Source organism: Pteropus medius, unplaced genomic scaffold, assembly GCF_902729225.1.
Source record: "Pteropus medius unplaced genomic scaffold, Ma_sr-lr_union100, whole genome shotgun sequence".
In the NCBI taxonomy this organism is placed as follows: domain Eukaryota; kingdom Metazoa; phylum Chordata; class Mammalia; order Chiroptera; family Pteropodidae; genus Pteropus; species Pteropus medius.
The window spans coordinates 1,218,095-1,241,034 of record NW_024349801.1 but is presented as its reverse complement, the minus strand read 5'-3'; the positions used below and the strand labels follow the sequence as shown (position 1 = coordinate 1,241,034).

Genomic DNA, 22,940 nt, shown 5'->3' with positions numbered 1-22,940 from the left:
TGGAAACTTTCTGAGTGAGCACACCTTTTGGTGTAAGGTGTATGTGGGGGTGTGGTGAGGGAGCTTCACAAACATAGATGCTGTATATTTGGTGAGTGTTGTTGCTGTCACTTAATTCTATTACAGCTCCTATTACATTCTGGAAAAAAAATTCTAAGAGTAGAATATCTCATGTACTTATATCAGTTCTGCTTGTACATTTAATAATATAGACATCATTAAAAGCCAGAACTGTCTGAACACAGAAGTCAGCCAACTGTCATTCAGTTTATTGCCCATACATGTAACATTGGTATTTGTGTTTTGCTATAAATATATCTGATTCATGATTTTTCTAGGAATTGTTACCATGATTTCCTGTGCTTCAGTATAGGGCTTTTTCTTTTGACTTTTTGTATGATTAAAAGAAAAAATTTGAAACAATCTCAAAAATTTAAATACAGTACAGATCATTTTTTTCCTAAACACTTGAGCACAAGTTGCCAGCCAGACGCCCCATCATCTCTGTGTTTCCTTCAAAGGACATCCTCCTATATAATCACAGTATCTCCATCAAAATCAGGAGATTAACACTGTGATATATTACTGTGATCTAATCTTCAGAACCCCTTCAAATTCTACCAGTTGTACTAATAATGTCATTTATAGCAAAAAGGATGCAGTTTGGCATCACTTGTTGCATTTAGCTGTCAATCTCCTTATTCTCTTCAGCCTGGGACAGTTCTTCAGTCTTTCCTTGACTTTTATAATCTTGATACTTTTGAAGATACAGGCCACTTTGTTATAGAATGTCCCCCAATTTGGGCTTATCTGATGTTTCCTCATGACTAGATTCAGGTTCTGCATCTTTGGCAGGAATTTCTCAGAAAGGATGCTGCTGTGCTCTCACTGATCCCGTCATTGATCCCAACAGCAGGATGTTGATTTGTCCCATGACTGGTGATGTTCACTTTGAGTAAGGTGGTGCTTGCCAGGTTTTTTCACTGTAAAGTTAGTTGTTTCACCTTTCTAATTAATAAGTACTTTTATTTATTCATTTTAAATTCATTTATACTTAATCATTTTTAAAAAATATTTAAGAGCTTTAAATATAAATACCCTGTTTCTCATCAAACTATTTATTTATATCACTGTGGACTCATGGTTTCTTCTTTTATCCTAATGGATAAATTTGGTACTATCATTATTTATTTTACTGCTCAAGTGGTCCTAGTTTGGCTAAATGGAGCCCCTTCAGGTTGGCTTCTGTGTCCTTTTGCTATATCCCTCTTACTCCCTCTTACTCTCTGAGCATGTCCTTGCGTTCTGGCACAGTAAGATTTTCTGGGCTTCTCTTATTATTTCTCAGCTCCAGCTCTAGACTCAGTCCTTTCTCCAAGGTACCCTGGTTACTTTTAGTGAGGATTGGTCTACTTTTCCTCTTCATCTTCTAAAGTAAAATAGTTTACTTTAAAACCACAAATGCCACTGTCTTGTACCAGTTTTCGTCATGTGAGTATTTGTAAATTTGCTTCGTAAATTGGAGGTGGTGTGGTCTGGGGGAGGGACCCCTGGCTGAGAGCATGGAGAAGAGCTGGGTCGTAGAGTCCAGATCCAGCCCATGGCGCTTACCATGAGTGCATCACTGACAGAGGCTCTCATCTCCGACCTGGGTTCTCCAGTGGTAAAATGGAAGGACTAAGTGAATCCTGATCTTGGCTGGTCCTGAGGCTCCCTTGTATTCCTTAGCACATTATAGTACCTAGTGTCTTTCTGGTGGTAAGCTGTTGGAGGATGGGAATGGCTTCTTCTTCATACCTTTGCTTTTTGTTTATTGAACCGAATGTGTACAAAGTTACTGCCTCTTTATTTGGTTAATATGACTGTCCATATTTGGACTTCTTTTAGGAAGGATGATGTGTAATTGCAAAGGGAAGTTCTGTGGACATTTTATCAGCATGTTCCTGGCCCCCTCTCCATTGTATGGAGGGCTCAGCATTCTCTTCAACATTTTCATATTAGTAGTCAGTCTTCATTGCATTGGATAGACTCTTGAAGAAGGGACAGAGGCACTGTGCTGTTTCCTACTACATATTTTTGGGTCCTCTGCAATTCTGATTAATGACCTAGCTCCATGAGAGATTTTAGCTACTTCTGCCATTCAACACATTCTACAGTTGTCGAATCAGAAACACCACAAAAATAAGTGCAGTATGAGTGATCATTGTTTAGTTAGGTAGTTAGTATGTAGGAATGGAGACCAAGTACCTGAGCATAAACATCAGAGTGTGTGTGTGTGTGTGTCTGTATGTGTGTGTTCTAGAATGTTTTGCTTCTTTCACCCTTGCTTCTTCATTTCTGACTCTTATTTCACTGTTAATACAGCCGGTAAACAAAGGTGTGGATTCACAGACTGAAGGAGAAGGTAGCCGCCCATCCATGGACTTATTCAAGGCCATCTTTGCCAGCTCCTCCGAAGAAAAGTCTTCATCCTCTGAGGATGAGCAGGGTGACAGCGAGGATGATCAGGAGGGTACTGAGGAGGCCAACTTCAAAAGTTCCCAAGAGACTGACTTGGTGGAAACATCATCTGTGGCACACAGTACGTCAGTATTTCAGACTTTGGGATCTAAAGAAGGAAATGATGATGTCTCTAAAGAAACTGCTGCTTTGTTTAGTGTGTAATTTTAAACTAGGATAGTTGACAATCAGTGATGTTTTAACCTTTTATAATTTTAATTGGGGTAAAGCAGGGTTCCATTTTTTCTATCTGGTATATTTTTAGGATAGCTGTGTTCAATAATGTTGATTTTCCCACTTACTCTGGTTGAATTTCCTACTTACCCTGGTAGTAAAGTTTTCATTTTAAAAAAATAGCTTTTTTTTTTTTTTTAAACCTGATTGATGAGGTGGTGGTAGGATTGATTACTGGATAACATTTGGTCATGAAATATAAAGGCGTCTTCCTGATTTCCTCTATATAGGGCACTTTGTATGCTCTGGATCAAGCATCAGATAAGCATTGCCTGGTCCATAGGAGCACTTGGTAGATGGGGTCTATTCTCATTACTATGAGTCTGACGTTTGGTTCGTAGCTTGTCCTGCTTGTTCCAGTTACCCCAGTCAGGAGTTCTGGCATAAGGAAGGAGGCTGTCTGGTACTTGCAATGGCAGGAGCCCTTTCAGATGCTTGGGTGGGTAGTCAGAATTTCTCATTTCGGTCTTAGAATATTCTGCCTGCCTCTGTCAGCCCGTGGTGGACTTGTGTACAATTTTTGAGGGCCTTTAACCAAAAAGTTATATAATGGTACAAAATATTGTTTCTTCTTAGGTGATTGCAAATGTCAGTCTATTTCTTATTTCTGTGGAAAAAACTGAACTTGTATTTTATTACAAAGTCCTATATACTTGAATTTTATAAATAGAAAAATATAGAAAGTTTAAGTCCCTTGGAATCCTTCTTCCCAGAGAGAGATAACCACTGTGAACACTCTTGATGCATATTTTTCCAGACTTTTCCCACTTTTAGCTCTTCTATCTGAAAACATCTGTTTTAAAAAATGAGATTATTAATGTGAACATGATAATTTGTTTATATTTAGTTTTTCTCCTCTTTGATAATTTGAGTGAAATTAAGCCTTCTGAGCCAGAACATAGGCTTATATCCCTGTTTGTAAGTTTTATTTTTCTCAGATAGCCCTTCCTTGAGGACATCTTTGAATACTTCAGGCCACAGTAGGTGATCCAGAGCGTTTGCTTTACATACCCTTACGTTACAGCCACTGGTGCACCTGGTTGCAGGCACCCTCGTGTGACTGTCTTCCCAGTTCTAATGCCCATGAGGCTGGAGGTCAGGTCTGCGTGTTCGCTGCTATGTCCTCAGCACCTGGCATGAGCTAGTTAAGCAAAGTGGTGAAGAGAAACACATGTTCTCTGGTGGCAACAGACATTTATTAGAGATGCAAACACATTAATATTTGGCAAATATATGAAATACCCTGGTGTTTTTCAGCTAGCGAGTCGCGCCCCCAGGAGCCTGCAACTTCCTTCCTGATACAAAAGATGCAGATAGATGAAAGAGAAGAGTTCGGCCCACGGCTGCCTCCCGTCTTCTGCCCCAGTGAGTCGAGAGCTCCTTGGTTCACCTCTTTGCATCGGCACCAGAGTCTCCCCTGAGATATGACAACTCTGTGTTATGTCCACCCTTCTAATCCAACATGAGGCCAACCGAATATATACATTGTTTCTGGTTTATCTGTTCTCAGCCACATTTTGAAACTCCACCTAGTGCCTAAATTATGATAGCTATTGCTTTATAGGTTCAGAGACCTTTACACTTTTTTTTTTCTTTTTAAATTTCAGATACTTAACAATAGAGCCCTAAGTATCTCGAATGTTGTCACTTATAGAAAAGAAAAGCAAAAATCTAGGACCCAAAGATGGAAAGGGAATTGCAGGGAGAAGGGTACTGTAAGACTTTTTATACTTTGGCTAATGTAGCAAATCAAATCAAATCAATTCTTTCAGAAGTAAATACAGCCCATCCTCCTCCCCTAATAACTGTTAACAGTTCCTGTTCAGTGCCATCTGAAATTGACATCTCTCATTAAAATGTTTAGACTAGTTTCTCACCTGTTTGAAGGCTGGGTTAACAAACATCTGAAGACATGGCCCAGGTATATAAATAACATCTAAGTCAGTTACCTACTTTATAGTTTCCTATATTGTCCACATATACATATTGGTTTGGTTAATTAATCTAGCCTTCAAAGAGATAAGAAGCAGAGAGGAGTAAAAGTGTAAAGTGTTGAAAAATTGCAGTGAATGTATTTCTTATTTGCTTTAGTTATTCAAATCTTTAGCTTAAAATAAGTGTGTCAGCTCTTGTCTTGAAAGCTAAGTTAGTTATGCCATGTCCTAGACTGTCCTTGATATCCTTGTAGTCGTTAATAACTGAATTTGGTCTATTGAGGGGAAATGGTTTTCCAAAAACTAACATTAAAAAAAAAAAAAAAAGTTTGGGAAGGTCAGTTTTTGAAATATTTGACCAAAATATGTAACTAGAAAACTGTAGGCAACTCTTAACTGGGTTTGGAAAATATCCACTTTTGAACCACCTTAGAATTTTTCTTTAGGTGGAAAAAGGTGATGTAATAATTTATACTATTTCTGTTATTGTGACTTTTTGCTGATTTGGGGACCTGGAAATGAACAACCCACGAAAACATTTTGGTCAGTATTTGGAGGTGGAGAATTCAGGTGCCTGCAACTTGTCATTTTAATGATTACATATATCATGTTGCTCTGGTGCTAGTTTTTGGTGTTTCTTCTGATAATACAAATTCATGTCAAATGTGCTTTTGTAAAGAGAGGATGATGTGAGAGGAGCTGACATTTATGTGCCAGATTCCGGGCTATGGGATTCATGCGTGTGGTCCTGTCCAATCCTCTCTATGTCCCTAAGAAGACAGGGATTTTTGTTATCCCTTTTTTATAGAAGGGGAAACTGAGACTCAAAGAGGTTAAGCAATGTGCCAAAGATCACAGCTGGCTGCAGAGCTGAGGTTCAGACTCTGGTTCGTCTCTGAGCTCACCTGAGGATGTTAAATTACAAAAGGTTTATTGGCATTCTGTCTGACTTTATCTTCATCTGACGTCATCTGACAGAAAAGGCTGTGTCAGATACTGGTTGGGTCACACAGGTCTTATGTTGAGGTTTCTGCAGTTTCTAAATATAGAGCTAACGTGATGTGCTAATCCATTTGTTTATCAGTGAGGTAGGGCAGGAGTTCTACCTTAATGTTAAACATCAAGGCACATTCCCAATTCAATCAATTAGCCTTTATTTTCCCCCAGAGTTCGTGTGCTTATTACATTTGTATTTTAGATGCCCGTCAGAAACTTGAGGCTCCTCCAAAAGAGAAACATAAAAAGAACAAAGAAAAACATAAGACCAAGAAAGAACATAGACGGAGGAGAGAGAAGGTGAGTAACTTCTGAGTGTCCTAGGATCAGGGTGTGGGGTCTGATGCCCCTGCTTCTGTCGTCCAGACAGACTCTCAGATGTGACACACGAAGCCCATCGAAGAGTGCATCTTGTTGCCAGGATGAGGGCACATGGGGTCCTCGACACCCTGACAGAAGTGTGGACTAGACATTCAATGTAAACTCTCGATTTTCAGAACTTTGCTTTTATTCAGCCAGACTATTTAAACTGGTTGTACTTTGAAAAATTTTAAATCTATAAGCATTAAAAAGTATGAAAAAGGACATTTAAGTGTCTTTGAGTAATGGTTGAGTTTTAAATAATGAAACGATTTTATTTAATTATTCATTCCATATTAATGTAGGTATTCTTTTGAACACTTCTCAACTACTTTGTCATCATCATACATAAAGATGTTGGTCCGTAGCTTGCCATTTGAAGGGAAGGAAACCTGAACGAGTAGTGTGTGTTCACTGTTGACATCCCTCATTTCATCGTCCATGTCTTCTTTTCAGTTAGGCACAGGCTTTTAATTCAGTTAATGTTAGTGTCAGGTACCCAAAGTCGTCTGGGCAGTAGTTGGATCAATTAGAAATAGTTCCCTTACTGGCTGTCAGAAAAAAAGATTCCTGAGCATAGAGGGTAAGAAAAGTTCTCTTGTAGAGAAAGGAAAAAAATTGGTGCTGACAGGTTCAAAAATCAAATTTGTTTGTTTCTTAGCAGTGTACATGCTTTTCTCTGACTTCCTACCAGTTTCTTCTTTGTGCATTTCTAGGGCACTTGCCGTCCTGATGTGTAGTTTATCACATATGCCTAACAAAATGGACCAGTCAGGTTCATAGGAGGTGGCAGGGGTCACCTTGGATAAGATGGGGGCTAAGTGTCGAGACAATATCCTGCCTATATCCTTCTGGTTCTGCTGTGTGTTACTAGAGGGTCATTTCTATGAGTGTGTGCAGGTGGAGAGAGTGCACAGCTGTATGTTCCTAGTCTGTCTCATACTAAATTAAAGCTCAATCCAAATGAGATTTTTTTGTTTTTGTTTTTAAACAACTCTAGCTATCAAATGTCTCATTATCCCGAATTAGGGAGGGAAACATGTATGTGTGTGTATCTTTGTCCACCACTAACAACTCCGTCTTTTTCTTTTTTAAGAAAAAGAAACACCGGAAGCACAAACACAAAGGCAAGCAAAAGAATAAAAAATCAGAGAAAAGTAGTAGTTCTGAGAGTACAGACAGCAGTGACAGCCAGAGTGGTGAAGAAGGGACCGCAGACATGTCACCCCAAGAACTGCTGAGACGGTAGGCAACAGGAGACAGTGGTTTTCGGAGACCTTTCAAAGGCTTATTAAAATCTCGTTGTATTTGCTTAGAGGCAAATGTCAGAAGTGATAAATCTGCATATTAGTCTTTTTTAAAAAGTTAATTTTTAATTACATAAGTAATATGTGAATATATTATCATTGTGAAAGTTCATTCCTTAGAGATAAAACATAAAATGGCCCCTGACCAATTCCCCAAACCTCCTCTTTCCACAGTAACCTCTGCTGTCACTTTCATATGTAACTTTGAAGAATTTTTTGAACAACCACACACATGTAACATACATATACACACATTTTGTTATGCATTTTTAATATAATATAATTTTATGTAGCATAAATCTATAAGGTATGAACATTTAGAATGAATAAATACTGCCCAGTTGTTTCCAAAAGTGGCTGTATCAGTTTAAATTATGAAAGCAGCTGTTATTATATCAATTACAAACAGTATAAAAATGTTTGCCAGTATGATGGGTAAAGAATGGCATCTCATTTTAATTTGCATTTCCTGGATTGTTAGTCAGGTTGAGCATCCTTTGCTATGTGTCTCAGCCTTTGCCATGTGCTCTCTCATGAATAGCTTGCTCATGTCCTTTGCACAGTATTCTGTTTTCTGTTAGTTTCTTTTACTGGTTTTTAGGTACTGTTTTACTGATTTTTAGGGATTAAAAATAATAATTCTGGATATTAATCCTTTTTGTTTTACTGTGTTACCTATCATATGATTTTAACTGCCTTTATTGTATAGAAACTTTAAGTTTTGGTGCACTCAACTTTACCAATTTTCTTTGTTGGTCTGTTTTACATTTTTGTTTTTTGAAGTTTTTCATTACACACACACACATACAATTCTCATGCTTTTATTATAGTTTTGATTTTGTTTCGTATATTTGGATTTTTTTTTTTTTTTTGCAAACAGAGTAAGGTAGGCATCTAATTTATCTTTCTCCAAATGGATAGGCAATTGTATCAGTTGGGGTGAGTAAGCTAGCTGCGATTAAAAAGAACCCCTACATCTCAGTGGTATAGAACAGTGAAGCCTAATAGAATTGAGCTGTCTGGTTTTTCAGTTTGTATCTAACTTTCCTTCTCTCTCACTTTTATTTCATTTTCCAGGCTAAAACGTCTTCCGCTAAGGAGGCAGTAATTGAATTCTGCCCTGGCCTATCCTAGTACCAGATCGCTTCCAGGATGGAAACTCATTGAATGCTCAGTTAATACATTGTACAGATTGTATTTATATGTAAATTCATGCTGTAAAATAATTTTTAAAACCTTGACATTGCACAGGCTGTCTTGGAAGGTTGCAGAAATTGATTTCTATTTTTAATTTTAGTGTCGAACAAATTCAGACTGTACAGTTTAATTAAAATGAAAATTTTTTATTCATGAATTTTTTTCTCGAAATTTTAAAGCAGAGGTGAAAAGTGAAGACTTTCTATTGTTTTGTTAGGAAGTATGCAGAGTCCGGATAAGGCCAGTTGGACTTAGTTAAGAACTTGCACAAGAAGGAGACAGTCCCTTGCTTTCTGACGCCTGTGGTTTCCCTGGGAGTGTGGTTCCGCCCTCTGGGGGTTGATGGTGGTGGCCAGGAGTCCAGTGTGTGGCACAGTGCCACAATCCTGGCAAGCGGCCTCAGCCTCTCAGGGTAGATGTCACCAAAGTGTCTGAGGCACCCAGACCAAGAGCAGGAGAGTGTGCATCCACTCCTTGCTCTGAGGCCGCTTCATCTGCACTGATGAGACCTTTGAAAAAACTACAGATGTTTTTTACATTATCAAAGTAACATCATAAAATGAGAACAATTTTAAAAGGAAGAAAGGTACTTCTACCACTTCTAGCCATTCAGACATGGCAACCTAAGCTTGCTTGCTTTTTTTTTTTTTATGCCTACAGTACCTAGTATTCCTAGGTGGTCTCCCATCCAAGTACTAACCACGCCCAAACCTGCTTAGCTTCCGAGATCAGAAGAGACTGGGCATGTTCAGGGAGGCATGGCCATAGGCTCCTCAGTCTTTCTAGCAGTGGGATCGCTATCGACCAGATGTGACATTTCGTTCTCTGTTATTGTCACTGGCATTGTGACAGATATTTCCTTCATGTTCTTATATGGTATGTCTACCTGCCCCTAATAGCTGCGTCTTAATTCATCCAGGGCCTATTCTCTAACTTATTGACTATTTCTCTGTTGTCAACATGAGTGGGTCGGTCCGGAGCCCTTACACAGGCAGAGGACACGGAAATCGTCCTGAGAGAGGGAGCCAGGGAGACCCAAATGGAGGTCGCGAGGATGAGACCACTGGTTTCACATGCTTGGCCTTGTTCCTTTTGTGCCCAGAACGCGAAGCCCATTTTCCCGGGGCGTGGGGTGGGGGTGGGGTGGGGTGGGGTGCTGATGGAACTATTTCTGCAGCGAGCGAAGGCAGTGAGATGGCCGAGCCCGGGGAGGACATGTTAGTTCCAAGGGCTGGGCACGGAGCCGTGGGCGCGTGGGGCCGCCGTTTGCCGCTAGACCCCAGTGTCGGCCACCAGCAGGCGGGGCTCCGAGATGGCTTCCCAGACACCGCGCTCCCCCAGCTCCCCAAAAGCCCAGGACAAGAACAGGAAGACAGCGCTCCAGGAATCCACCATGCAGCCGCCCGTGGTCCCAGCGGCCGAGGGCGCACAGGAGTCCCACAGGGTGCCCTGGGCTACCTTGGTCAAGGCCTACACCCAAATACAGCTGTCGATCTTGGAGGCGCAGCGGGGCCGGCTTCTGGCTTCCCTCAACCCCCTGGACTTAAACCAGGACTTGCCACCACCCATGCCTCCGATGCCTGAAAAGAAGTCTTGGGGCGACCAGGAGCCCCTCTCCAAGGTCAGAACCGCCCCTGGGGTGGGGGTGGTGGCTTGTTCCGCACGTGGGGAGGGCACGAGTTGGCAAGAAACCTGTGAGAGACCCACCTGGCTTTGCTAGGACCCCCAGTGAAACCCTGGGTCCAGTCACCTGCCAGAGACACACCTGGTGGGCAGAGCCTTGGAAGTAGCCCAGGCGCTCCCTGCTGTCATCTCTGAGGAAACAGGGCTGTCCTAGGAGAGGAGGACTGTGTTCCAAAGTGGCTACCCTGACCCAACCCAGGCCCAGTAGTCTCCAGCTGAGCCTCCCAAATGTCCCTATGATGACGCTCCCAAGTGCCTACCCCAGGATCAGTGGAGGAGCTCTTCACACCCATTAAACAGCACCAAAAGTAACAGAAAACTTAGAGTAATAATAAAGTGAAATAGATAAATAAAAACCTAACAATACTACTTTGGTGTCTGAGAGACATTACATTGATGAAACAAAGGCTGGCAGATGGAAAGAGGAAATAATCTGCGAACAGAGAATTCTTGGGGCTGAAAGAAGATTTCCAAACTCAAATTGGAGAGGGGAGAACTGAAACACAAAATTAGAAAATAAACTCATGAGATTCTCTGAGAACTCAGAGAAAAATATATAAAGGAACAATAATTATGAGAGAAAAGATGAGCATGCAAGAGAGATCTAGATCCTGAAGAATCAACATACATGTAAGAGGTGTGGAGAGAAGGAAAGAAATCAGCAGGAAACAGTGAAGAAAACCTCCCTGGGTTGAGGAAAGACTGCTCACGTGGACAGAGATGTCAAGTTCAATGCAAGATTGCAGGGGAATGTGACCTACACCTGGTGAATGCATTCGCTGCAAGGCTAGGAGCAAGGTTGTCCCACACACATGAAAAAGCCTGGGATCAGACTGAGATCCAGGCTTCTCCAGCCATTGGAAGACCACTGAGCAGGGTCCATAACTGGGGTTATCGATCGGCTGTCTGTCTCTGTCCCGTCCCTGTTCCCTTCTCCCCCCAAATGGGGTCTCCATGGGGAAGTGTGTTTGAAGAAAAAGCAAAGTGTGTGCCAGTGTTTTCGCTGTGTTTTTAGTTGTGCTCTTCTGATTTTTAAGTAAAGTTAAAGGAACGAACAGGAAATGTATTTTATTTGTCTTCTCAGTAGAACATCCTCGATTCAAATTCAATAGACATAAAAGTTTTTTTTTTTTAAGAATTAAATGTCTCCCTAGCACCCTTGCTCCCCAACTACCCATTTCCCTTTACAGAGACAATGTTTCTAGTTTCTTCTATGTCCTTACAGAGATATTTTATCCATTTACCAGCACATACATGTACATATCCCCACCCCCTTTTTATATATAAAGGCAAAATTTAGGTCTCTTCTGCATCTGGTTTTAGTATACTTTGAAGATCTTCCCATATCAATGAAGAATACCTTCCTTGATCTGTTTTTACCGATAGTATCCTATTGGCTGGCTGTTCCCTGATGACTTTAATCAGTCACCTATGGATGCACATTCAGATGGCGTATGATTTTTTTGGCCTGAAGTTTTTTTTCTTTTTTTAAATTCATCTGTATTTGTCACTACCTTTTAAAGCTGAACGTGATTAAAGCACTACATTTCCAGCCACAAAACTTGCTCTAGTTACTTTCAAATGGCTTTACAACACGCCTAGGTAGGTTTATAATTTTGCCACTCTAAACAATACTTTTCTTTGGAAAACAAGCTCTATGGGTAGTTACTCCCATCAGGTTGGTTCATCTTGACATACTGATTTCTAGATGGCCTAAGGTTTTATGATCCATTAGAATGACAGAAGTTGAGAAGTTCTATAAAACTCTGAGAGGGAAGTTTGTGATCTAAGAATTCTCTACCTGGCTAAATTGCTGATTTTCCAATAAAGGCAACAGACATTTTCTTCAGAGCTGCAAAAACTCAGAAAGGATGCTTCTCTCTGAGGAAAAAGTTACTCAAGGGAACACTCAGGCAAACAACAACGACAGCAAATGAAAATTTAAGAACTCAAGTAAGAGAAAGAGCAATTTAGAATAAGTAGAGAGGAGCAGTGACTGAAAAAATATACTTCGGAGATGTTTATATGGTGAAATCGATGTGATTGTGTAGCTCAATGAAAACGTCCTATGTTGCAATTTAAAATTGTCTCAAAACCAGAAGTAACTTGCTTTTACAAAAAGTAGACAGTCATTTTTGTTAGCGCCTATGAAAATGTATCCATGTGTTCAGAACCTCTCTCCGCAGCACCTCGGGGTCTCTCTTCTTCCCTAATGGACCCCAAAACTGCTATGCACAGAAAAAACTGCAAGAAGGTCCCCAGAAAGGTCGGGATGGGGTTAAAAGGATTTCCCCTTCTCGCATATTCGTCTCTGCTTTCCCAGAATGAAGTTGTTTTTTTAAAGGAAAGAAACCAGGAAGACCTGAGACTCTTGCCTGGAGGCGGAAGCAGCTGGCTGAAGGCGTGCATAGAGCTGGGGGTGGTCCACCCGGGGCTGCTCCCCGCACTGCCGGACAGGTCCCCATCCCGTGGGCGCCACCCCGCCCCGCCACTGGCTGGTATGCCTACGCCCCCAGCGGCAGAGCCCAACCCCTCCTTTCTGGGTCCCATGTTCTCACTTCCCTTCATACCGCACTGCCCCAGACTACGTCCCCTTGCCCCCCTATAACGTCTTCCTTCAGGGGAGGGGGAGAGTGGAACATCTCAAGCTTGCTCTTTTTTTTTTTTTAAAAAACAAAAACAAAAAAACAACCCCCCCTTCTTTATTGAGGTATAATTCCTATATCATACAACTCTATGTAAATGTAGAGTTCAATGGTTTTTAGTGTATTCACAGAGTTGTACAACCAGGACCACGATCATTTCAGAAGAAACCCCATACCCATTAGCAAGCATTCTCCATTTCCCCTCAAGCGGTCGTCCCCACTCTAGGCCACTACTAATTAACTTTCTGCCTATAGAATTGCCTGTTCTGGACCTTCCTAGAAATAGGATCAAGCAATATGTAGTCTTTTGTTTTTTGTGACTGGCTCCTCTTCCTTAGTATAATATTTTCAAAGTTCATGTATGTCGTGGATGTATCAATACTTCATTCCTTTAAAAAGTATACATATATGTTTTTAAAATAGACTTTATTTTTTAGAGCAGTTTTAAGTCCACAGCAAAATTGAGCAGAAGGTTTAGAGATTTTCCAGATATTCCCTATGTCCACACATGCATGGCTTCCACTGTATCAACATACTCCCCACTGAATGAAATATTTGGAACAACTGATGAGCCTATAATGACACCCAAAGTCCATAGCTAACATTACAGTTCACTCTTGGTGTTGTACATTCTATGGGTTTGAACAAAAGCGTAATGACCTGTACTAAGCATTATGGTATTGTGAATAGTTGCACTGCCCTAAAAAATCCCTGTGTTCCACCTGTTCATTCTTCCAACCCTCTTAACCTCTGGTAACCATTGACCCTTTACTGTCTCCATAGATTTTCCACTATATCATGTATTTGGATATGTACAGTATATGGTCTTTTCAGACTGGCTTCTTTCACTTAGTAATGCACATTTAAGTTTCTTGCATGTCTTTTCATGGTTTGAGAGTTCATTTCTTTTTAGCACTGAAAAATATTCCATTATCTTGATGTGCCATAGTTTATTATCCATTCAACTACTGAAGGACATCTTCAGTTTCTTCAAGGTTGCTTCCAAGTTCTGGCAATTATGAATAAAGCTGTTATAAACATCTGTGTGCAGGTTTTTGTGTGAACATAAATTTTAAACGCCTTTGGAAAATACCAAGGCATGTGATTGTATGTTAAGGATGTTTAGTTTTGCCAAACTGTCTTCCAAGGTAGCTGTACAATTTTGTATACCTACCAGCGATGAATGAGAGTTCCTGTGGTTCCACATCCTCATCAGCATTTGGCATTGTCAGTGTTCTGGATTTTGGCCATTCAAATATTATTATTGTTATGATTTGGAAATCCCTGATCACATAGGATGTGAAACATCCTTTCACATGCTTATTTGCTTTCTGTGTATCTTTCTGGTGAGTGTCTATGAAGGTCATTGGCACATTTTTTAATACTGTTGTTTATTGTTTATTATTGTTGAGCTTCAAGATTTTTTTTGTTTGTTCATTTGTTTGTTTGTTTTTTGGACAGAGGAAGTAGTATTTATTGGTGAGCATATAAGGAGGGGACAGCACCAAGACTCTCATGAGTGCAAAGCCTGCCATTTGTCCAGGAGACCACAATTAGGAATGTATTAGACCCCACAACCATTGGGATGAGCTGCTTTTCAGCTACCATGTCTTCAAACTCATCTGCATTAAACTTAGTAACTCCCCACTTCTTGGAGATATGAATCTGTTGGCGGCCAGGGAACTTGAACTTGGCCTTGCCTGGAGTCTCGATCACATGCTCTTTGTTCTGCATCTTGGTGCAGGTGGACATGATTGCTTGGCCAAAGTGGACCCTGGCCATTGTGCCCTGCGGCTTTCCAAAGGCACCCTGCATACCTGTTTGGAGTCTAAATTGGGGACAGTGTGAGGTCAGACATGAGTGTCCACTGGAAAAGGGCTGTCTCCAAGGTCCCTTAGGGCAACTCATACAAGCAACAGGCTGCATACACTACCAAGGATGCTGCTGTTGCACACTAGGCCCCCATGGGGAAAAGAGCACGTTTGGTTTAATTCGCCTAGCGAGCTTTGAGAGTATTTTGTATACAGTTTCCCTCGGTATCCTCGAGTGATTGATTCCAGGACCACCGCCTCAGATACCAAAATCCACAGATGCTGAAGTCCCTGGGTAAAATAGTGTAGGAGTTGCATATGCATATTCTCCCATATACTTTAACTCATCTCTAGATTACTTATAATACCTAATACAATGTAAATGCTATGTAAATTGTTATACTGTATCTTTTAGGGAATAATGACAAAAGAATGTCTGTACATTTTCAGTACAGATGTAACAATTTTAGGCCTAACTACATAGTACATATCAGGAACAACATAACCTTTATTTATTTATTTATTTTTATAGTTTTGATTCATGGTTGGTTGAATCAGCAGATGGAAAATTTGACGATGTGGAGGGCCAACTCTGTTTTGGATAACAATCCTTTCGTAAATGTGTCTTTTACAAATATCTTCTCTTGGTCTGTGGCTTGTCTTCCCATTCTCTTTAAAAAATTTTTTTTCCAGCTTTATTGGAATATAATAGACAATTAATTGCTTGTATTTACATTGTACAATTCAATGAGTTTCTTTTTCAATTATAGTTGGCATACAATATTAGTTTCAGATGTACTGCATAGTGATTAGAGATCCATATAACTCACAAAGCGATCACCCCACTAAATCTAGTACCCCTCTTCTCCCTTACATAGTTATTACAACATTGTTGACTATTTTCCTTTTGTTACACTTTATATCTCCATGACTTTTGTAACTATCCATTTGTACTTCTTAATCCCTTTGCCCTTTTTCACCGTCCCCAAATCCCCTCCTGTCTAGTAGCCCTCAAAATATTCTCTGTATCTATGAGTTTGTTTCCATTTTTGTTGTTGTTGTAGTTTATTTTGTTCTTTAGATTCCACACGTATGTAAAATCATGGGTATTTGTCTTTATCTGACTTACTTCATTCAGCGCAATACCCTCTAGGTCCATCAAGGCAATATTTTTTCCACCCCCGTCCTTTTAGCCTATGTGTGTCTTTAACTCTGAAGTGAGTCTTATAGGTAGCATATGTAAGAGCCACCCTATCTTTTGGTTGGAGCACTTAATTCTTTCCTATTTGAGGTACTTGTTGATAGATATGTAGTTATTATCAGTCTTTATTCATGTTTTTGATACACATTTTTTTCTTCTTAAAGAGGTACCTCCAACATTTCCAGTAATACTTGGTATCAATGGATTCTTTTAGCTTATTTTTGTTTGGGAAACTCTTTGTCTTTTAACTCTAAATGATAGCTTTGCTGGATGAAGTATTCTTGGTTGTTGATCCTGGGTTTTCATCACTTTGAATATTTCCTTCCAATCGCTTCTGTCCTGCATGGTTTCTTTTGAGAAATCATCTGCCAGTCTTATGGGTGCTCCCTTGTAGGTAACTAACTGCTTTTCTCTTACTGCTTTTAAGAACCTCTCTTTGGCATTTTAATTATGATGTGTCTTGGTGTGGGCCTCTTTGGGTTGCTCTTTCTTGGGACTCACTGAGCTTCCTGGGGTTGTATGTCCATTTCCTTCACCTGGTTAGGGAAGTTTTCCGTCTTTAGTTCTTCAAATAGTTCTTCAACTTCTTGTTCTCCCCTTTCTCCTTCAGGTACCCCTATGACACGGATATTTTTGCATTTAATTTTGTCTCATAGGCTCCTTAAATTCTTATGATATTCTTGGCTTCTTTTTTCTTGCCATTCTGATTGGGCGTTCTTGGCTTCCCCATCCTCTACATCAGTGGTTTAATCCTCTTCTTCATCCACTCTATTAATTCCCTCTAATATGCTCTTCATCTCAGATAATGTGTTCTTCATTTCTGACTGGTTCCCTTTTATAATTTCCATTTCCATTTTTATGTTTTTATCTCTTTGTCAAAGTTCTCACTGAGTTCATCTACTTTTCCCCTAAGTTCATTGAACATTTTTATAACCAATGTTTTGAATTCTGCATCTGTTAGATTTCTTGACTCTATTTTTCCCTGATCTCTGTTCTGTTTTCTCATGTGTTTCTGCTTCTTTGTCTTTCCATTTTGGTTGCCTTTTTGTGGCTATTTCTATGTACTAAGCAAAGCTCCTAAGTCTCCTGGTCTTATTAGTATGGCTTTGTGTAGTAGGTGTCCAGTGGCACAGTCCTGAGAGGGGTTCAGCTGCAGGGCAAGTTTAGCCCCAGCCTGTGCCCCTCCGGGGCCACTTGTTAAGATTCAGCAAGCAATTCACAGATGCTGTGCTTATAGTTTCCTCAAGAGGCCACAACAAAAACCAAGGTCAGCTGCCACCAGTGTGGGTCTTGGAGCTGCTCAGCGAGGGACACACGACTCACTGAGGACACAACTGAATGTGGCTTGGGTGGGGTCACAAGTTGGAGGAGGCGGAGTTTCAAAGAATTCTCTGGACAGAGCGACCTGTTATCCAGTTTGATGATGTCTCAGTTGTGGTGGCATTGGGTCTGCACCCTGGGAGCGGGGAGGGCTCAACAGAGGAAAATGGATACTGCCGACACTTCTGCTAGGGAGAGAGCCTTGCCTCTGGCCCTCACTCTGATACCTCTGTGTGTCCCTGTAAGTCCCTGGTGCCCCCAAGCAGCCAACCCAGCTTTGGTGCTGAGAACGAGTGAGTCCGTCACTGTGAAAGTCCCGTCGGGGGCATGGCCCTTTTAAGAGGCGTCTGCAGCTGCTGCCTGCCGCTACTGCCGCAGCCTCTGTCCTACTCAGCCACTTGGGACCCAGCAGCCTCACATTTTGCCCCCTTTTACCTTCTACAGCTGCAAGTTGATGTCTTATTTGTCTCCCTAGTTGTAGTGATTCTGTTCTTCTAGACTTCCAGGTGACTTTGCTTGCTGTTTGCTCCATGTTTCCGTCACACCTTTGGTGTGGTCACAAGAGGGATGAACAAAGCCTCTATCATTATGCCATTCTGCCTGGTCTCTTCTGTCTTCCCATTCTCTTGATACAGTTTTTCACAGAGCAGAAATTTTAAATTTTCATAAAGTCTGGTTTATCAATTTTTTCTCATGGATTGTGGCATTGGTGTTGTATCTAAAAAGTTGTTGCCATTCCCAAGATCATCTAGATTTTCTTCTATGTTATTGTCTAGGAATTTTATAAATTTCCATTTTACTTTTAGGTCTGTAGTACATTTTGAGTTAATTTTTGTGATAGGTTTAAGGTCTGTATGAAGATTTATTTATTTTTTGCATGTTGTTCCAGTACAGTTTGTTGAAAGACTATCATTTTTCCCATGAATTGACTTTGTTCCTTGGTCAAAGAGCAGTTGATTTTATTTATGTGGGTCCATTTCTGTGTTCTCTCTTCTGTTACATTGATCTATTTGTCTATTCTTTCACCAACACTACACTGTCTTGATTTCTGTAGCTTTATAGTAAATCTTAAAGTTGAATAGTGCCAGCACTCCAACTTTGTTCTCTTTCAATAGCTTTCCTGGATCTTTTACCTCACTAAGCTTTAGAATTCATTCGTTAATATCCACAAAATAATTAGCTGAGATTTTGATTGGGATTGCATTAAATCCAAAGATGAAGTTGAGAAGAACTGACATCTTGACAATATTTAGTCTTTCTATCCATGAATGTCTCTCCATTTATTCAATTCTTTGATTTTATTCATCAGAGTTATAGTTTCCTTATATAGATCTTGTACATATTTTCTTAGCTATACACCTAAGTATTTAGTTTTTTGGTGCTAATGTAAATGATACTGTGTTTTTAACTTAAAATCCATTTGTTCATTGCTGATATATGGGAAAGTGATCGACCTTCTGTGTATTAATCTTGTATACTACAACCTTGGTATTAGTTCCAGAAGTTTTTTTGTTTGTTCTTTTCGATTTTCTATGTAGGTGATAATGTCATCTGTGAACTAAGACGGTTTTATTTCTTCTTTCCAAATCTTATACCTTTAATATCCTCTTTTTGTCTTATTGCATGAACTAGAACTTCTGGTACAATGTTGAAAAAGACTGGAAAGAGGGAACACCTTTGCCTTGTACTTGATCTTAGTGGGAAAGCTTTGAGTTTCTCACCATTAATTATAATGTTAACTGTAGGTTTTTTGTAGATTTTTTTTTTTTTTGTCGAAATGAGAAGTTCTCCTCTATTCCTAGTTTACTGAGCATTTTTAATCATGGATTGATGTTGGATTTTGTCAAATGCTTTTCCTGCACCTATTGATATGGTATGATTTTTCTTTTTAGTCTATTGATGTGATTGATTACATTAATTTTGGGGGAATAGTGAACCAGCCTTGTATACCTGGGGTAATTCCCACTTGGTCATGATGTATGTATGCATTGTTGGATTCTATTTGCTATTTGTTGAGAATATTTGCTTCTCTGTTCATGAAAGTTATTGGTCTGTAGTTTTCTTTTTTTGTAACGTTGTCTGGTTTTGGTATTAGGATAATGCTAGCCTCCCAGAAAGAAAGTATTCCCTCTGGTTATATCCTCTGAAAGAGATTGTAGAAAATTGGTATAATTTCTTCCTTAAGTATTTGGTAGAATTCACCAGTGAACCCATGTGGGCCTGGTGCTATTGTTTTGAAAGGTTATTAATTAGTGATTCAATTTCTGAAATAGATAAAGGCCTATTCAAATTACCTATTTCTTTTCATGTGAGTTTTAGCAAATAGAGTCTTTCAAGGAATTAGTCCACTTCATTTCAAATTTGAATTTAGTTCATTTTATTTTGGGTTATCAAATTTGTGGGAGCAGAGTTGTTTATATTATTCTATCTTTTTAATGTCCATCAGATCTGTAGTGATGTCTCTTTCATTTATAATATTAGCAATTTGTGTCTTCTCTCATGTTTCTTAGTTATTCTGGCCAGAAGATTATCAATTTTATTAATCTTTTTAAAGACCAGCTTTTGAGTTCATTGATTTTATCTATTGATTTCCTATTTTCAGTTTCATCGATTTAATATTCTAATCCTTAGTATTTCTTTTCTTCTTACTTTGCATTCGATTTGCTCTGTTTCTATTTTCCTAAGGTGGAAGTTGATTAGATAATTAATTTTAGATCTTTCTTCTATTTTAATATGTGCATTCAATGCTATAAATTGCACTCTTTTCACAAATTTTGATTAGTTTTTGTGTTTTCATTTTTGTTTAGTTCAAAATATTTAAAAAATTTTCTGAGATTTCTTTTTTGAACCATGTGTTATTTAATCTCCATGTGTTTTGGCATTCCAACCATATTTCTGTTATTGATTTCTAGTTTAATGTGTTCTAAGAGCAGACATTGTATAATTTTTGTTCTTTTAAATTTGGTAAGGTATATTTCATGGCCTAGAATGTGGTTTATCTTGGTGAATATTCCATATGAGTTTGAGAAGAATGTGTATTCCCCTGTTGTTGGATGAAGTAGTCTATAGCTGTCCATTATATCCAGTTGATTGATGGTGTTCTTGAGTTTCACTATGTCCTTATTAATTTTCTGCTTGCTGGATCTGTTTATTTTTCATTGAAGGGTGCTGAAGTCTCCAACTATAATAGCAGACTTACCTATTTCTCTCAGCAATTTCATTAGTTTTTGCCTCATGTAATTTGATGCTCTGGTGTTAGGCACATACGTGTTAAGGATTATTATATCTTCTTGGAGAATTGACCCTTTTGTCATTATGTAATACCCGCCTTTATCCCTGATACCTTTCCTACTGTGAGGTATGCTTTGTCTAAAGTTAATACAACTATTCTTGCTTACTTTTAATAGGTGTTAGTTTGGTATATTTTCTTCCACCCATTTACTTTTAATCTATATGCGTCTTTATATCTGAAGTGGATATCTTGTTGACAACATACTGTTAGGTCTTGTTTTTTGATCCATTTTGACAACCTCTGTCTTTAATTGGTAGATTCAGACTATTTAAAATGATTATTGATATAATTGGATTATAACAAATACCAAATTTGTGTTTTCTATTTGTTGACCTTGATTTTTATTTTTTATTTTTATTTTTGTCTTCCACTCTTCTGCCTTTTGTGGTTTTAACTGAGCATTCTATATGTTTCCATTTTCTCTATTTTTTTTTTAGCATATCAAATACAGTTCTTTTTTTGAAGTTTTTTTAGTGGTTTCCCAAGAGTTTGCAATATACACTTACAGTTAATCCAAATCCACTTTCAAATAACACCATACCAATAGGTAGAGTTTTAAGAGTTCTTTATATACTCTAGATACGAGTCCCTTCTCCAATATATGATTTGCAGAGTGTTTCTTCCCTTGTATGAATTGTTTTATTTATTTTTTTTACTTTCTTGATGTTGTCTTTAGATAATGTCCAGTTTATCATCATTGTTGTTATCGTTGTTGCTGCTGCTGCTGCTTGTATTTTTTGTGTCATATCTAAGAAACCATTACCTGATGCAAGTTCAGGAAGATTTACACCCATGTTTTCTTCTAAGAGTCCTATAGTTTTAGCTCTCCTATTTAGGTCTTCGATCTATTTGGAGTTAATTTTGTATAAAGTGTGAGGTAAGGGTCCAACTTTATTCCTTTGCATGTGGATATCCACTTGTCCAAGCACAATTTGTTGCAAAGGTTATTCTCTCCCCCTTTTAAATTATCTTGACATCCTTGTCAAAAATCAATTGACCAAAAATATTAGGGCTTATTTTTGGATTCTCAATCTCATTTCATCAATCTATATATTTATCCTTATGCCAGTCTTATACTGATTATAGTAACTTTTGTATGTAGTAAGTTTTGAAATTGGGAATTGTGAGTGGTCCACCTTTCTTTTTCAAAATCGTTTTGGCTATTCTGCTTCTTTTGAGTTTCTATCTGAATTTTAGGATCAGTTTGTCAATTTCAGAAAAAGAAGTCAGCTGGAATTTTGATGGGATAGTATTGAATCTGTGGAGTATATTTTTATCTTAACAATAGTAAGTCTGCTAATCTATGAACATAGGATGTTTTCCCATTTATTTAGGTCCTTTTAAATTTCTTTTAACAATGTTTGGGAATTTTCAGAGTATAAAATTTACACTTTTTTGGTTAAATATATTCCTATTTCAATGCTTTTGGAAATAGAATTTTTCTATTTTTTTTTCTAGATTGTTCATTGCAAATGTATAGAAATACAATTGACTTTTTAATATCGATCTTATATTCTGCAACCCACTTAACTCAATCATTCTATCTTTTTCCAGATCCCATTTCAAATTCTGACAGGACACCAGCACATTGTGAGTTCTTGTCACTTCTGTGTGGATGACACAAAGCTCCTCAGTGGCTCCTATGACTGCACCGTGAAGCTATGGGTAGGTGGCCTTGTGTTAGGTGGAACCAAAACATCCCGTAAGCTTATGTCACTTCTTGTGGAGAGTTCCCCAGTACTGAGTTTTCTGGCACTCAAGGATTACAAAGCTTTGGAGAGAACTTTCTGAAAAAAGTATAAGAAAGGAAAGCAAAGTGAGAGCTCGCTTTATTGTCAAGCCTCCAAAGAGAGATGAGATTCGCGCAGCTGCTGTTAGCCTGTCGATTTGGAAACAGTGGGAGCAGGGAACGGAGAACCCCGGACTGAGAGCTCTCCACCTTTGGTTGCAGGGTCCCAGCTGTGCCTAGGGCCTACCTGGGATGTCTGTGCTGTGTCATCTCTTTGGGTATCCTTCTCATTTGGAAAATTGAGTTCTATCCACAGGGGTGGTATGGCCAGGCCTGGTTGAGAGAACAGAAAAGTAGCCATGCCTGGAACCTGTCCTTGAGGGGTGGTTGGGAGAGGCAGGCCTGAGCACAGATCAGTGCCCCAATGTGCGGGAAGCAGGGGCACAAGGAACAAGGGTGTGATGGTCAGAAAAAGTTGCAGAGAGGTCGCCACTGAGAACACTACCAAAGCCTTCTTGGCATAGCCAGCAGACCCTAGCAGGCCTGTTTTGGGGGACATTGCTAGTCGGTCAGGAGTGGGTGAGAAAGGAGCAGGGCTGGGGGATGGCAATGCTCCTGAGGGGCCAGGCCACGGATGACCACGTGGCTGGGGCTGGGCTCTTGGGGGCGGATAGTCAGTCTTGAGTTTGTCATCTTCTCTGGCTTCAGGGGGACAGGGTGGAATGAGTCAAA

At 39.4% G+C, this 22,940-nt stretch overlaps 2 protein-coding genes and 2 pseudogenes across 2 annotated transcripts in view; 2 read left to right on the top strand and 2 right to left on the bottom strand.

The window, feature by feature from the left end:
- Positions 1–8,684, top strand: part of GPATCH1 (G-patch domain containing 1) — a 36,088-nt gene extending 27,404 nt beyond the window's left edge. Inside the window, exons 16-20 of the mRNA XM_039888597.1 lie at positions 2,365–2,581; positions 3,991–4,098; positions 5,866–5,963; positions 7,120–7,268; positions 8,408–8,684. Coding sequence (XP_039744531.1) covers positions 2,365–2,581; positions 3,991–4,098; positions 5,866–5,963; positions 7,120–7,268; positions 8,408–8,438 — 603 coding nt within the window. The 3' untranslated portion in view covers positions 8,439–8,684. The remainder of the gene's footprint in view (positions 1–2,364; positions 2,582–3,990; positions 4,099–5,865; positions 5,964–7,119; positions 7,269–8,407) is intronic.
- Positions 8,685–9,178: 494 nt separating this feature from the next.
- On the bottom strand, positions 9,179–9,297 carry LOC120581002 (uncharacterized; annotated as a pseudogene).
- Positions 9,298–9,691: 394 nt separating this feature from the next.
- Positions 9,692–22,940, top strand: part of WDR88 (WD repeat domain 88) — a 41,480-nt gene continuing 28,231 nt past the window's right edge. The window contains exons 1-2 of the mRNA XM_039888511.1: positions 9,692–10,148; positions 22,034–22,144. Coding sequence (XP_039744445.1) covers positions 9,840–10,148; positions 22,034–22,144 — 420 coding nt within the window. The 5' untranslated portion in view covers positions 9,692–9,839. The remainder of the gene's footprint in view (positions 10,149–22,033; positions 22,145–22,940) is intronic.
- Positions 14,732–14,853, bottom strand: LOC120581100 (uncharacterized; annotated as a pseudogene).